The sequence below is a fragment of the Magnolia sinica genome, chromosome 2, assembly GCF_029962835.1.
Source record: "Magnolia sinica isolate HGM2019 chromosome 2, MsV1, whole genome shotgun sequence".
NCBI lineage: Eukaryota > Viridiplantae > Streptophyta > Magnoliopsida > Magnoliales > Magnoliaceae > Magnolia > Magnolia sinica.
In genome coordinates this window covers 1,096,367-1,110,896 of record NC_080574.1, presented here as the reverse complement: position 1 = coordinate 1,110,896, position 14,530 = coordinate 1,096,367, and the positions used below count along the sequence as shown (strand labels likewise).

Below are 14,530 nucleotides of genomic sequence, written 5' to 3'. Positions count from 1 at the left end.
CCACCGTTGAAACCTTATCATGGCCCATGGCGATTTTTATTTGTCCCAAGTGAAAGAGCGAAAAGCTCCCTCCCGCATCATCCGGTGAAAGGAAGAAGAAAGTGCGCGCTAGCTTACGTTTTCTATCCTATCAGAAATAATCACACTATTTCCTAAGGACTTTCAGGGCCTCTTTGTTTTTTATGTACCGGAGAAATACCCTTGAAAAAGTTATTATTACCCTTTTACACTGTTTCAAATTTCAAATGTATTTTCGTCGTGGTCCAAAATAGCTTAAATTTGTGGATCCCATTGTGATGCTCATCACTCCATCTGTTTTACCAAAAGATTTTAACGCCTGAGTTCAAAATTGAGACAGATGCAACGCTCAAGTGGCCCGTACCTTAAATGTCTACCATTGAAAGTTATTTTGCTTATTGGGCCTACATTAATGTTTTTTTGTCATCTGATATGTCTACGAAGTCATATATACATTGATAAAGGATAAATACAAATATCAGCTATATCCGAAACCACCAAGGGTGACATAAATTTCTATACAGTACGCATCTAATTTCCACTGTTTCCGGTGATGTGATCCACTGGAGCTTTGAATCTATTTTACTTTTGGGTTCATGATCTAAATAAGGCTGACATATAAGATGAATGGTGTTGATACATCACGTGCATCACAGTGGACCCTGTATTCATTTGGCAGTTACCTTCAATGCCAAAAAGTTAAGCCGTCGAAGTCAGTGCAAGAAACGATGCAATAAGGATAAGTAATTATTACCCATTTACCACGTACCTAATTACGTCTTACCTGAAAAATCGAATATGCCGTTAGACATTCTACTGGAAAGGGCACTGTGCCCGGGGCAAATTGGTTTTTCTTCTTCTCTACAGTCTATTTTTGCATCCGTCCTGGATTCCGCTCGGCATTATTTGTCATCCAACCTATTTATAAGACCACAAAAACATGAGTGCCCATTGGTTGTTACGGCCGGCGTAACAGTTTAGTAGGTGTTATCCTTACCATATGGCCCACCTGAACATTTGTTGTATATCCATTCGGCCCATCCATTTTTACAACTCATTTCAGGACAATTTCCTAAGGGCCCGTTTGTCGGGGTGGATTGGAAGGGATTGAATGGTATTAGGGTGGATGGCCCGGATTTTAAGGTAATGACGGTTGTGTGAATGGATTGGTGCAAGATCCATAGGATTGCTATATCCAGGGATTGCTACATCGAGTCTTTTTGGCACGCCCGGCCAATCCCAGGATTAAACATTCACATCCCTTCCAATCCCTCAAACCAAACACATCCCAGGAAAATTTGAACGGATTAGGGTGGATTGGATGTGATTTAAAGGTAATGATGGTGTTGTTAGTGGATTGTCTTAAGATCCATGGGATTGCTATATCCTGGGATACAGATCACCCAATCTGTTCGGCATGCCCGGACAATCCCAGGATTTAACTTCCAATCCCTTCCAATACCATCCAATCCCCTTCCAATTCGCCCGGCCAAACGGGCCCTAAAGATTAAGCATATCCAAATCTCAGGTGGACCATGCCGCCAGAAAAAAGTGATGATTGAATGCACAACTCATTTCAAGACAATTTCCTAAAAATTAAGCATATTCAAATCTCAGGTGAACCACGCCACCAGAAAAACAGTGATGATTGAATGCTTGCCATTAAAAACTTCCCGGAGCCTGTTTAGGTAGAGCCATCCTTTTACTTGAAAAGGTCAAATAGAACTGGATTATGCCAAAATAAAAGGGTGAGCTTAATCCAAAACTTTTGTAGTATGAAATAAGCTTTTAATGATCATTCATCGCATTTTCCAGTAGTGTGGCCCACTGGGGATTTGGATCTACTTAACTTTTGGGATAACGTCTTCGCTCAAAGAACTGATAAACAAAATCATCAAAGCTAGCAGGCCCCACACAGTAAGGGTCAGGAAGATTAAAATTAAAAAAAAAAAAAAGAAAAAAAAAAAAAACCTATAGGCTAGATCCAAAACTTCTATGGCTCCTGAGAAGTTTTAAACCATACCCCATTCAATTCACATGGTTTTCTTTGGTTTGGTCCATTTGAGCTTTGGATACGCTCAATTTTGAGTTCATCCACTAAATGATCCGGTCAAATGGATGTACAACATGGATAAAAAGATATATCACAATGGCCCTACAGACTTAGCATGTATATAATTGGCTTCCCTTTTTATTATGCTAGTGTGGCTCTGTTTAGAATTTTCTATCTAATGTTAGGATCATTTATTTATTTATTTATTTATTTCATTACTAATACACCCACACACACCACAATGGGTACTCGGATCCATGACCTCTGTGTTGAAAATCAGACCCATTAACAAACCACCAATTGTATGATTTAGGGGCTGTTTGGATGGATGCAAATTAGTGCAATGTATCGTGCTGTAACACAATGCAGGATTACTCAGTTTGTCCACCACCTAGAGAGCCTCAAATGGTTACTGATGGATGTGTACATTGATGGCATCAGTAGGTAGCCAGCCTTCTGAATGTAGGTAATACTATCAATAATGTTATTGCTGATATCATTAATATTGTGAAGTGAGCAGTGCTCAATAATATTCAGCGCCAATATCATTGGGTGTTGTCAATGTCTTAAATCTATTTGTACTAGAGTCTATTAATGTCATCGACAGACCACTCGATTTTATCGAATAGATGTCTATGCCATTGATAAATATTTGATGTCATCAAGAAGATTCAAAAAAATCCTACTTGATTACTAGACATTTTTTGAGTTGCTAGATGGCATCGAATGTGGCTTTAATGTTATCGACTAGTTCTCTATGGTTGTCAATGCCATCAAAGGTCCCATCGAAGGTGTGCACAAAACTATGTAAGTATGTGATTTGTTTTGTATTCCGATTGTGGTATTATATATATCGGGGTGTAATTACGATTAGAGTAAGGCTAGGATTCTCTAAGACATTCCTATGGGTTCAAGAACATATATAGGAATTTCATAGAGATTTTTTTTTTGGGTTATTCGATTGATAAGTTCATTCATCACTTGTAATATTGATTTAATAATGGATTGCTTATTACTTTATGCAGTGATTTTTTTCCATTAGAGATTTTTTTTCACATAAAACTTATATGTTCTATATATGTTTTGCTTTCATTTAATTTCGTCTTGTTACTTTGAATTCGGATTTACTTGCGCCTGACTCCCAACATTAGGATTGCCAATTGTTGATGTCAAAACTATTACCAGTTTAAAATTTTCAAATATTTTTAATATTTTTAATAATGATATTATCAATATTAATGATATTTTGATATAAGAATCTCTAATATAAGTTTCCTAGTATCGGTAATGGCATCGATAATACCGGACGCTGGACGTGTAGTGGAATGTGCACAGACAGTGGGTGTGCTAACAACAAATATATATATATATATATATATATATATATATATATATATATATATATATATATATATGAAAGATTAGAATTTTACTTCTTAAGTAATTTCAATCACTCTTATTTTTATTAAGCTAAACCTTGAATTCATAAAAAATATCAACTTGAAACATGGATCGATGGTCGGAACTCAAATGTGACAATTTTATTTTTTAATATTGAAAAATGTGTTTTTTTTTTTTATTGTTAATTATGTGAAAATTTTATATATTAATGAGTGTTGGCCGATCTATTGATTGGCTACAAATTGTATATATTTTGTTATGATTTTTCGACAACATATAGTTAGGCATCTGTAAAATGAAAATTTATTATCCATAGTTGTTTTTTTACAATATTTTAATTCCTACATGCATAAACATGTACCTTTTAAAGTTTAATTTAAAAAATTACTTCTTTCCAATGTTTTATTGAAGATAACGAAAATTTTATTAAGCAAAACATTAGTGAAAATCAAAGGCCAAAGTAACACCTACATCTCCATGAAAGAAGAAAAATTACAATCATTACAAGTCTTTAAACAAGCAATCCATCCGACAAGGTGCAGCTTACCACTGCCAACCATCTCCAAAACTTCTTACCAACTGTTATTTTGGAAACACGGAGTATTCATCTCCCTCTGAATAGCCCATAAAATAAACAACAAATCAAGCTATTACACCATTTTCTTAACATTTCTACAATGTTTTCCTCACATAATAATAATTTTTTGAGCATTGGCGATACCTATGTATGTTTTTGAATCCCGGATCATTGATAGATGTAGTGATACTCTACTTTGAACACTCCATGTGGCACATGTGAGTTACTTGAAAATTGATGCTACTATATGTGAGTTCTTAAACTTGGATAATAATATAATACATATAGAATATTTAAAACATATGATGCATGTGCACTGAATAATATACTCTTAAATATATTAGATAAGAATTTTTGTATATATCAAAACTTAAATAGTCATTTGGATGTACATGTTCTCCTAGTTCTCCTTTTCTTCTTCTTCTTCTTCCTTATTTTATTTTATTTTATTTTATTTTATTTTATTTTATTTATACATAGTGTGTGATAGTGACAAACGCTGTATATGCTATAGATGCTATCAACACAGTATAGCGTGTGGTGTGCAGTACACCACTATGCGTGCATCCAGATAGCCCCTCGGTGTATTGTTGGGCCCATGCAATGAGTGTATTGCCTTGCTTTCCATTCATGGACCATGTCAGACCTTCATGCCTTATGCATAATCAGGCAAGAGCTACGGCATAAGCATTCTTACAAATATCATTGAGATTTTTAAAACATAGCTTTTGATTAAATGATTTTATCGTGATAATATCGCAATATTTTTGAAATCTATGCCATTTAATTTTTTTCAGATATTTTTGCAATTTTAAAGCAAAGTTTGTGTGATGGCTAAAATAAATAAGTTTATGGCTATATTTTTAAATTTCTAAAAATATTTATAAATGATATTTTATATTTTATTTTCAGCAACAAGTGATAGTTTCCCAAAAATATTGCGCGGTTGTTAAAATCTCCTGAGAAATTGCCGCCAACCAGATTTATAATATAGCAACACAGGACTTATTTGATTGCTGGGGAATCAATTCTGTAATTTTTATATTTCCTTAAAAATATTAGAGTTGGTTACTCTTTTATGGGGAAAAACTAACCTTTGTTTATATCTTGGCAAAAAATGGACTATTTGAATTCTCTAAGTTTTTCAGTCTCCTTTAAAAAGCTAGGGCAAGTCATTATTATTATTATTTATTTATTTTAAAGGAAAAGATGCTGAGTAGAAATCCTAAAATATAAATTTTAATTTAAAAAAAAAAAAGAAAAAGAAAGTGTGAGCTAAACTTGGATTTTTATTAAAATCAGAGAATATTTTCAGTAAGCTAAAAATTGAAGAATTAAGAAGCTGGAAAAAAAAAAAAAAAAAAACCAGAAACCAAACACTCTTTTAAGTAGTATAGGTGTACCATGCACCTAATTTGCAGTTGCAATTTCATCATTGAGTTGAGCTCTTGCAATTTATACCAAATCTGCTAGACAAGCGTTGGTGTTTTATTCTTCCATCTTTCATGGGTCTATGTACTTTAATCTAGTTTTTCAAGTTGTGGGTCTATTGTGAATGGTCCTTATCATGTAAGTTACATTAATAGATAATAGACAGATAAACTTAAATAGATCACAACACAAGAAATAGTACGTTTGAGAATGGCGACCGTTGAGGCCTTCCAAAAGCTCTAATATCATTAGCCAAATCATTCTCCCAGATTTAATCATTAAATATAGAGTTAAGTTGAATAAAGAATTCGAGTCAACCCGACTTGTTTGGAGATCGAATCGTGTTGAGATTTTGATTTTTTTTAATATGCTCCCTCCCTCTCTCTCTCTCTCTCTCTCTCTAAATGTAGGATCCATGATAACTAATGGTGCTGATAAATTTTTAACAACCACTTGTCATTGGGTTCATCCATGCAACCATTTGTAAGGCGAGTTTGTTGGTAATTTACTTTCTTTTTTCTACTTTATAATCATTGTACTGCAAGTTTGTTGGTGATTTACTTTCTTTTTCTTCTTATAATCGAAGTGGCTACTTAAATGGAAATGAAAGGGAACTACATACTTTTGTAAGGCGAGTTTGTTGGTAATTTACTTTCTTTTTTCTACTTTTATAATCATTGTAATGCAAGTTTGTTGGTGATTTACTTTCTTTTTCTTCTTATAATCAAAGTGGCTACTTAAATGGAAATGAAAGGGAACTACATACTTTTTTGGGCCTCTTGTTTGCTTAGTGGGTCTCACCACTGGGACAATGCTTAGATTGATGGGAATGGAAAAATAGTGGCTGGTAAGTGATCACCACCTCACCCCCCACTTCATATAAAGGAAATATATATATGATCCTGGGGCTGAGCATATGCCCAATTTTCTTTGTTTTTCAATCTGTACAAGTGGGGCCCATTGTTTAGCATCAGGAGAGATATTCTGTCGGCTCAATGCGGATAGATCATAACCCAATAATCTCCTCCATATAATAGTACTCCCATCCTTTCCATTTGTAGCCTGATGGTTCACATTCAACTGCAAAAAGGCCACAATTAGTGGCTACAATCTTTTGAACGGGAAGATTTTTCTGGTCTAGGCAATCCATGGTGGGCCGCATGCTAATAGACGGTTGTGATGACGAAACATTGTATTTCAAAGATACAAACCGAAAACCAGAACATAATGTGGATATCCTCGGTGGTGGGGCATGTAAATTCTCATCCACTCATATGTCTATATATCACATAGAAAGTGGGTAACCGCATGATTGTGGACTTTTGAAAGGGCCTTTTAAGTGGTTCAAGCAAGTCTTTGAACTAACGTATTCTCTCCTTGTCCTTGGTTGGTTAGTCTGCAGGGCTATCATGTAAGGCTTTTGTTTGGTGGGCTATAGCCGATCAACGGTCTTGACCGAATCAGATCAGTCATTCGATCTAAAGTATGCCGGTGTGGCCCGCTATTGATTACCATCAAAATATGATTGAGGTGGCAACGCTATCCTTGTTGTAGTTTCTACTCGACTTTTGTATGGATGGTTTAGGGATTTGATCTTGGAAGCTTATTTATGACGTGTAGCCGCATTCAAGGTATCCGATCTGAATCATCGGACAGCATTCCTCCATCTGAGATAAGCTCGTGGAATTGAAGGCTTGATGATACATGGAAGTGTAGAGAGCCGTGATGATGGAGGGACGAACGCGATGAGGTTGATCACCGTTTCCTCAAGTAAAGCTACTCCAAATCTTTGAAGCTTCTTTGGACTCTTCACGTGGACTTCTCAAATCCACAAGGAAAAAAAGTAAGATAATATAAATAAATTTTAATAAATTTATAAATTGATTGATGAATGAATTAAACGAGTTGACAACCCTTTAAACAAGGATACTAAACAATGAAGGAAAAATGTGAATCAAACTACAGCTAAAATTCCTAGAATTTGAAACTTACTATAAGTAGTAAACTTACTATTTATAGACTGTCGTGTGCACAAGGTTTTAGACCAAAAATAGTAAGTAGTAAGTGTCCTGTTTGGCTTCACCAAGCTGTTCTTCTAATTATTTTAAGCACTTCTTGTATTTGGCTTCACCAAGCGGTTCTCCTAATTATTCTAAGCATTTCTTGTATTGGGCGCAACTCTTAAAGCACTCTTAAAGCCGAACGGATGAAGAATTATAATCATACTAAAACTTACTATTTATAGTAAAAATGGAATTAAAATAGGAAAACGACCATAGATTTGGTGGTATTTTGCAAATCCGGCTTGCGCATAGCGGGTTGGGTGGCTAAAGTAACTCATCCTACCTTAAAATCATATATGATACGTCTGATGACTTGTTCCGAATTGCGAGATACGCCTAATTTAAAGTTGGACGGTTCGGATCACTTCTGTCGTCAACCGGACCTTTTCTGATCCATCTTAGCCATGAAACTATCTGCAACCCGCTCTACATCACGTGACCTCGGATAGTTCATGTATACAAAGATAGACATGGTCCAGTACTTAGTACATTGAAATAATGGGCCCAAGTTGTATAGACTGGGACGTTAGTGACTCTGGTTATTCCAACATCATAACTGTCTGTTTTTTATGAGCCATAAATGGCATGGTTAGAATAATCAAATCAAAGGTATCATAAGTATATGAAGTTGGCCTGATGTATAGAAAAGATGGTTCAAAATGATGATTAGACCTATTCTTAATCTGCTCAATCTTGATTGCCCATTTTCCACGTCATTGGTTAGAGGCTTAAACTAGCTTGATTTTTGCACCATATAGCTTGTACTTGGTATGAAAGAATGGACAATTTAAATTAACGATTGGGTGTCCCACATACCATTCAAAAGATTTGGAGACATTGGTAAGGTCCCATTAAGGTGGGATATTATCAAAATCATTGCACCACGCACAGGAGATAACAGGGAAGTGGATTGCATCCTGCCCCTTACCAAAATCGGTCCAAGCAAGAGCTCTTTGGGGGCCGTTGTGATGTATGGGTTTTATCCATACTGTTAATCCATTTTTCCAAATTATTTCAACGTATAAACTAAACAAGAAGCAATCCAAAGCTCAAGTGGACCACACCACAGGAAGCAACCCACCGAGACCTTCCTAGGGCCCACTTTGATGTTTATTTAGATGAAGGGAAAAGAAAAATATCAGCATAATCCAAAACTTATATGGCCCCAAGAAGCTTTTAAACCATGGGTGTTCAATCCCTACTCTGTAGTTCACTTGGGCTTTCATTTTTGGGCTCATACATTAAAATAATTTGACAAAATTAGATGAACAACATGGATAAAACTCATATATCATGGTGGGCCCCATAGAGCCCTTACTTGGACCGATTCCGTCTAAGCAATGGCAGGACACAATATGTTCCCATTTATTTACATAATAAGCGTAGCATAACATTTACACCGAAGCATGAGACAAACTATATAGTGTGAAGCGTTGCGATGCCCACCCGAAAGCATTGTATATCCTTCTTTTTCTTTTTTTTTTGCTATATATGATTTCCAAAAAATAAACGGAAAAAGTGTGAAGCTCCAGGTCATCGTTACTTCTGGGTTTTTAGTTAAGATTTTTCTTGATGTCATAAAGTTTTATGATATTTTGCATCAAATTAAACTAACTAATTTATTCTCTAATTACCAAATATGATATATTTTTATGTAAGTATTTATCTTTGATAAATATAATTTATTTTCCTTAGTTCTCACAGTGTTAATAGGTCAATCACTACTATTATGGTGAAAAAAAATTCAGATAAAAGTTAAAAACAACTCATTAGAAGGATAAATTCTCCACTTTACTTAGTCTTTATTACATGTGGCTGAAAATACAATTGAATTGTTAAGTCCTTAATCTCAAACGACCAAAGCACCAAGTTCTCGGCCAAAAAATGAGGACGAAAGCCATATCATTGAAATTTTCCTTGGAACACCTTAATGTTTATATGCTATCCAACCCACTTGGATGTAAGGGGGAAACAACTATCACACAGAGCCAAAACTTCCACACCTCTGTCATGTTTGGGATCATGATCTTAAATGAGTTGCCAAAACAAAGAGGAGTGGATATAACCTCACGGTGGCCCCACATAGCCTGGGGTTACAGGGTTAAATGCAAGTGGCATCCGTTGGACTCTCGATCCGCGGTTAGAAAACTGATTCACTTGCGACCCTAGCAACTCCTTGATGGTAGGCACTGTGATGTATGTGTTTTATATCTTAGCTGTCCATCCGTTTTGCCTGCTATTTTTAGGAATGTGACAAAAAACTGAAAAATAAATCATATCCAAAGCTCAAATGGAGTATACCACAAGAGTGGGATAATGATCCTCACCGATGAAACCTTTTCGGGGCCTACCATGATGTTTATTTTTCCATCCAACGTGTTTATAAGGCTACAAAAACTTGGATGAACATAAAGTACAAATATCAGCTTGATCCAAAACTTTCATGGGCACTAATAATTTTTTAATGGTGGGTGTTCAATCACCACTATTTCCTGTTTGGTGGTCCAAAAAACCTCCGATCTCTTCATTTTTTTGGTCTTATATCTAAAATGAGGTGGAAAAACATTTGGATGGCATGGATATAAAACCCATACATCATAGTAGGCCCCAGAGCGGCCTGGCCACCTGGAACATAGCTAGTAGCAGGGTACGTAGGCAATCCGGTTCCCCTCTATTGTAATAGGGATTGCGCTTATGGGTACAATGGAGATCGGAATTGACGGAAAAAAGGTGAAATCGTAGGGAAAGAAAGATCTTCCTTAGCTTTTAATGGCCGTACAATCGGTTCCTTCATTCTTAGAAAGAAAGATCCTCCTTAGCTTCTTATGACCGTACGATGGGCTCTTTTTAGACACCAGGGGATTGAGATGCGTCTAGCCCTCTTACAAGTTTTTGCCAGGGTAGAGCTTAAAAAGGATGGAAACATCACCATTGAAACCTTCCTCAGGCCCACATGATCTAGATGTTATATGCCATCCAAGCCGTTCATAAGGTGATTACCACCTGTATGTAAACACAAATATAAAAAAAATTATCTGGGACTGGGTGGTGAATCCCCACTTTTTCTTGCGGTTTTATCTTACTTGAGTTTTCTATCTGCCTCATTTTTCGGCTCACCCAAGGAGATAATCCGGTAAAATAGATGGACGGACTAGATATCATAAACACATCATTATGGGCTGTATATAGCTTTGGGTTACATGGCCCCGACTCATGTCAGACATCCAGGGGCTGCTAGTTGTCCACGTAGCTCCACGCCCATTGGCGGCTGCAATGTGGGGCCACAGAAGACATAGGCTGCAAATGAAGTTGACCTTAGCCTTCGATGGCCATAGCTTGGACACGTGATGTTGTTGGAGTATCCAGGCCGTATGATACTAGGCCTTTTATTGGCTGAGTGGAGACTTTAATTTGTTGTATCTTTGCCATCTAGGAGTGGGCCCCATGGTACCAAAAGTCTCAATCATCCAACAATGAGACCCACTTATAAATCTGATATTTGATTCCTATCGAAGTCCTGCTTGGATTAGTAGAAATCATATGAAAGAATTATGTAGACAACAATTTAAGCCGTTCCAATATAGTATGAATTGAAGCAATGTAGACAGTTCAAAATTAGGTGGCCATTAATTTAGGTTGTTCAAAAGCAGGTGAACAAGTAATTAGACTGATCAAAAGTAAGTAATCAATGACCTAGACCTTTCCAAGATGGCAGACAACGATCTATACCATTTAAGAATAGGTGGGCAATGATATGGAGCATTTCAAGATGGTGGACGATGATTTAGACCTATCCTTCCATCAATAGAAGCCAAGATATGACGACCACTTCGGAGAGGGTATTTTCTTTTTCTTTTTTACAGAAGGAATTTTTAAGAAATACCACCCATAATTTTTACTAGAACCACCCAAACGAATTTTCTTTAGATGTAACCACCCACATGTTCAGGAGTTTCTTTACTTATCCACTTTGAGAAAAATCTAAGCAGTGGTAATTAGCTATTTATAAATTTGTCAAAAATGCCATGAGAAGTGGGAACCATGGAAACCATTGAGGCATTGAAAAGCATGCCGACAGTAATATGGACTGTTCCAAAATAGTGGGTAGCAATCTGGACCATTCTACACATGGATGGCTAAAAATTTAGACTTATCAAAAGTAGGTGAACAGATATCTAGACCGTCCAAAGTATGTGGACAACAATGATGTAATCTTTTTCAAGATGGTGGATATGTAATGATATAGACTATTCAAGAGCAAGCAGACAAGGGTGTAGAGTATTCCAAGATGGTGGACAACGATCTTGATAGATTATTCCATCAATATATGCAAAGATATGACTATTTTGTAAGAGATATTTTCATCATTTTCATAAATAAATCAAACATACATGACTTAAACTTGAGGTAAAATTAAGAGACGAATCAAAATGTAGGTGTTGAGATATAAAGAAAATTCGTTTAGGTGAAATATTCCTTTTAACTAATGGGAGCTGATCAAAAGCCCAAAGTTTCTAAGAACTGAATAATCGGCCTCAACCAGAAGTTTAATCAGGCTATATAAAGTTTGTACACTACTCTTTTCTGTCTGAAGTTTGTTCAAGCGGACACATGATTCAATGATCCAAACCATCGATAGAAAGGGCCCCACTTTCAATGAACGATGCTCCACCGAAAACCTCCAAGATTGGAAGATATTAGCCGCCCTACAAGTCCTTCTCGGTGTTGAATGTGAACTATTCTTGTATTTTCTTTCTTAACTGTTTACTTGCTGACCACCTAAAATGAAGGGCTAAATATCATTCCGGATAGCAGATCCAACGAGCCTCCAATGCATAATTACAAGGTGGCCCATCTAATGAGTGGACTGGCCTGATTTTTGTGTTAGGCAATCTCCATGGTAGGGGCCACCTTATGCACCTTTAGGTTGTCCTAAAAACGTGAATGCATGCCACATCTGCATGCGACGTGAATTGCATGATATGCAACTGTTGCAAGTGATCAATCCTTACATTTACTTCTAAATATATAATATGAAGCAAACCAAAATGAACAGTACTCTTCATAAGAAAATTGTAACGCAGTGTAAACATGGGCGCCTCAACTGTGCTAGGAATGACTTCGAGATGGACGGCTGATGTCCAATCAACCAGCAGATGTAAGTACACAATGAATTAGAACAACAAAATAAGCTCTTTTCAATCTATTTATAATTTCTTAAGATTCATCTGCAGCTATCATATGGATACATGAGCAACTGGACCATTAAAAACTACCATTATATTCGAGCTAAGCCATTCAAATTACAAAACATGGCCACTCTTTCTTGCTACACTTTTAAGGGTCGGCACTTCTCTATTAGACTACTAAACTTGTAGTTTGGACACAAGGAGCAAATACTTGTTCTTGGAGGTTTTGTAAGTAGGATGTTTTAAATAACACCACCACCTAGAGAAAAATTGTGTAATTTGGAAATCATTCTCAGTTTTTTCCTCCTGGTGACCTTGGAGTGTGCCGATTATTAGCGCCTGATCCTGGATAATCTTGGCTCTCCAAATCCATCCGGCCGTTGATCATGTCTTCATGCTCCCATGCATATGCTTCCTCAGTGGTTGTCTGTCGTGATGGAAAATATTACACATTAATCACGTTCACTTAGAAATTCAAGTTTCAATAACAAGAAAAAACAAGCTATCAGAAAAATATCTAGAATGAGTTGGAAACCTCTTTTAAATTGGTCTTCTACACCTCTAATGGCCTGTTTGGTGGATGCCTAAAAATGTGTTCATTTCATTTTAGTTAATCATGAGGTGAGTATTAGAGATGATATTTCTTTTTGGTAAGGATTAAAACACTCTTGAAAACCAACAATCATGATCTCCAATGCATAATTACAATTAATTAAAATGATATGAATTCATTTTTATTTCTACCCAACAAGCCTTAATTAAGGTTTTGAAATTGCTAAATTGTTTATTTTCCAAAATATCCTTCTCTCTCATGCAGATTTAGTCCAGAAAACAGATTAAAATTGCCTTTTTCTTGCCCAATCCTTGCCAAACTATAATCACAAGAAATTATCAAACTTGATTGATTGATGATTGTATGTACCTTTTGCGAATTGCCCGAAGCCACCAGTCCTTGTGGATCTTGCAACATCTTTTGAGTCCCTACAATCCCACAAGAAAATTATCCTTAACAAAGTAGTTGATGATAATTAAATGATGATGGCAATGATGGTGATGGTGATGAGACTTACTTGTTAAAGGGGTGGCATTTAAGGCAATAAGGTGAGAAAAGCCCAATAGAATCACAAGGAGATGAAGACTCCTCTTTCCCATTCCCATCAGAACTCTTTTCATGTCAGTGGTATTGATCTCATTAACCTTGTTTTCTCAGAGAGGCTAGTGCTCCTTCCATGCATTCTTATAGTAGAATCCCTTTGGGTATATGTTGTGTTGGTGGACACACTCATTCACTCCAAAGTCAAAAAGGTGTGAAAACACCATGTCATGTAATTGGAGGTCTACCTAACTTCTAGTCGCCTGCAATAATAATGTCAGTGACAAAAACATGTTTCACCCTCCCTCCCCTTGTGAAATGACCAAAATGCCCATGTGGTTTTTCTATGAGGACACCAAATTTGGATAGGTGGACCATGGGTACTATGTAAATACATGTGGGCTTTTCACGGAAATTTCCCAAGAGAAGTGAGATATTTGGAGTTGAGTGGGATGATATCATGATGTGTTGAAAGCTGAGGAAGAGGATAGATTATTCATGGAGGAAATTGATGACAGTTGTAAGTCAAATGGGGGATTAAAAAGAAGATCAGGGCCACCATAGAGAGTGGGGTATGACATGAGAATGATTTTTGCGGCATTAGAAATTTAGAATTCCTACTCAAGTTGTGTCTTGAAGATGTTAGTGGATGTGAGCATAAGATACAATGATTTCAAAGGTTGAGATGATGAAAAGGCCCCACTA

General features: G+C 36.4%; 1 protein-coding gene across 1 annotated transcript; it reads right to left on the bottom strand.

Moving 5' to 3' along the window:
- Positions 1 to 12,717: 12,717 nt before the first annotated feature.
- LOC131225759 (uncharacterized) lies at positions 12,718 to 14,129 on the bottom strand. Its single transcript, XM_058221351.1, has 3 exons — positions 13,803 to 14,129; positions 13,655 to 13,713; positions 12,718 to 13,159 (listed from the first exon to the last, which is right to left on the bottom strand). Exons 1-3 carry the CDS (start codon positions 13,903 to 13,905, stop codon positions 13,025 to 13,027), a joined length of 297 nt encoding a protein of 98 aa, XP_058077334.1. The 5' UTR covers positions 13,906 to 14,129; the 3' UTR covers positions 12,718 to 13,024.
- Between the last annotated feature and the right edge of the window lie 401 nt (positions 14,130 to 14,530).

Excerpts from the sequence above, each read along its gene's own strand:
- LOC131225759 (XM_058221351.1), bottom strand. The coding sequence starts at position 13,905 with ATGAAAAGAGTTCTGATGGGAATGGGAAAGAGGAGTCTTCATCTCCTT. Across the intron at positions 13,714-13,802 it reads AAATGCCACCCCTTTAACAA|GGACTCAAAAGATGTTGCAA; the intron begins GTAAGTCTCATC and ends GTGGGATTGTAG. Across the intron at positions 13,160-13,654 it reads CTTCGGGCAATTCGCAAAAG|ACAACCACTGAGGAAGCATA; the intron begins GTACATACAATC and ends CCATCACGACAG.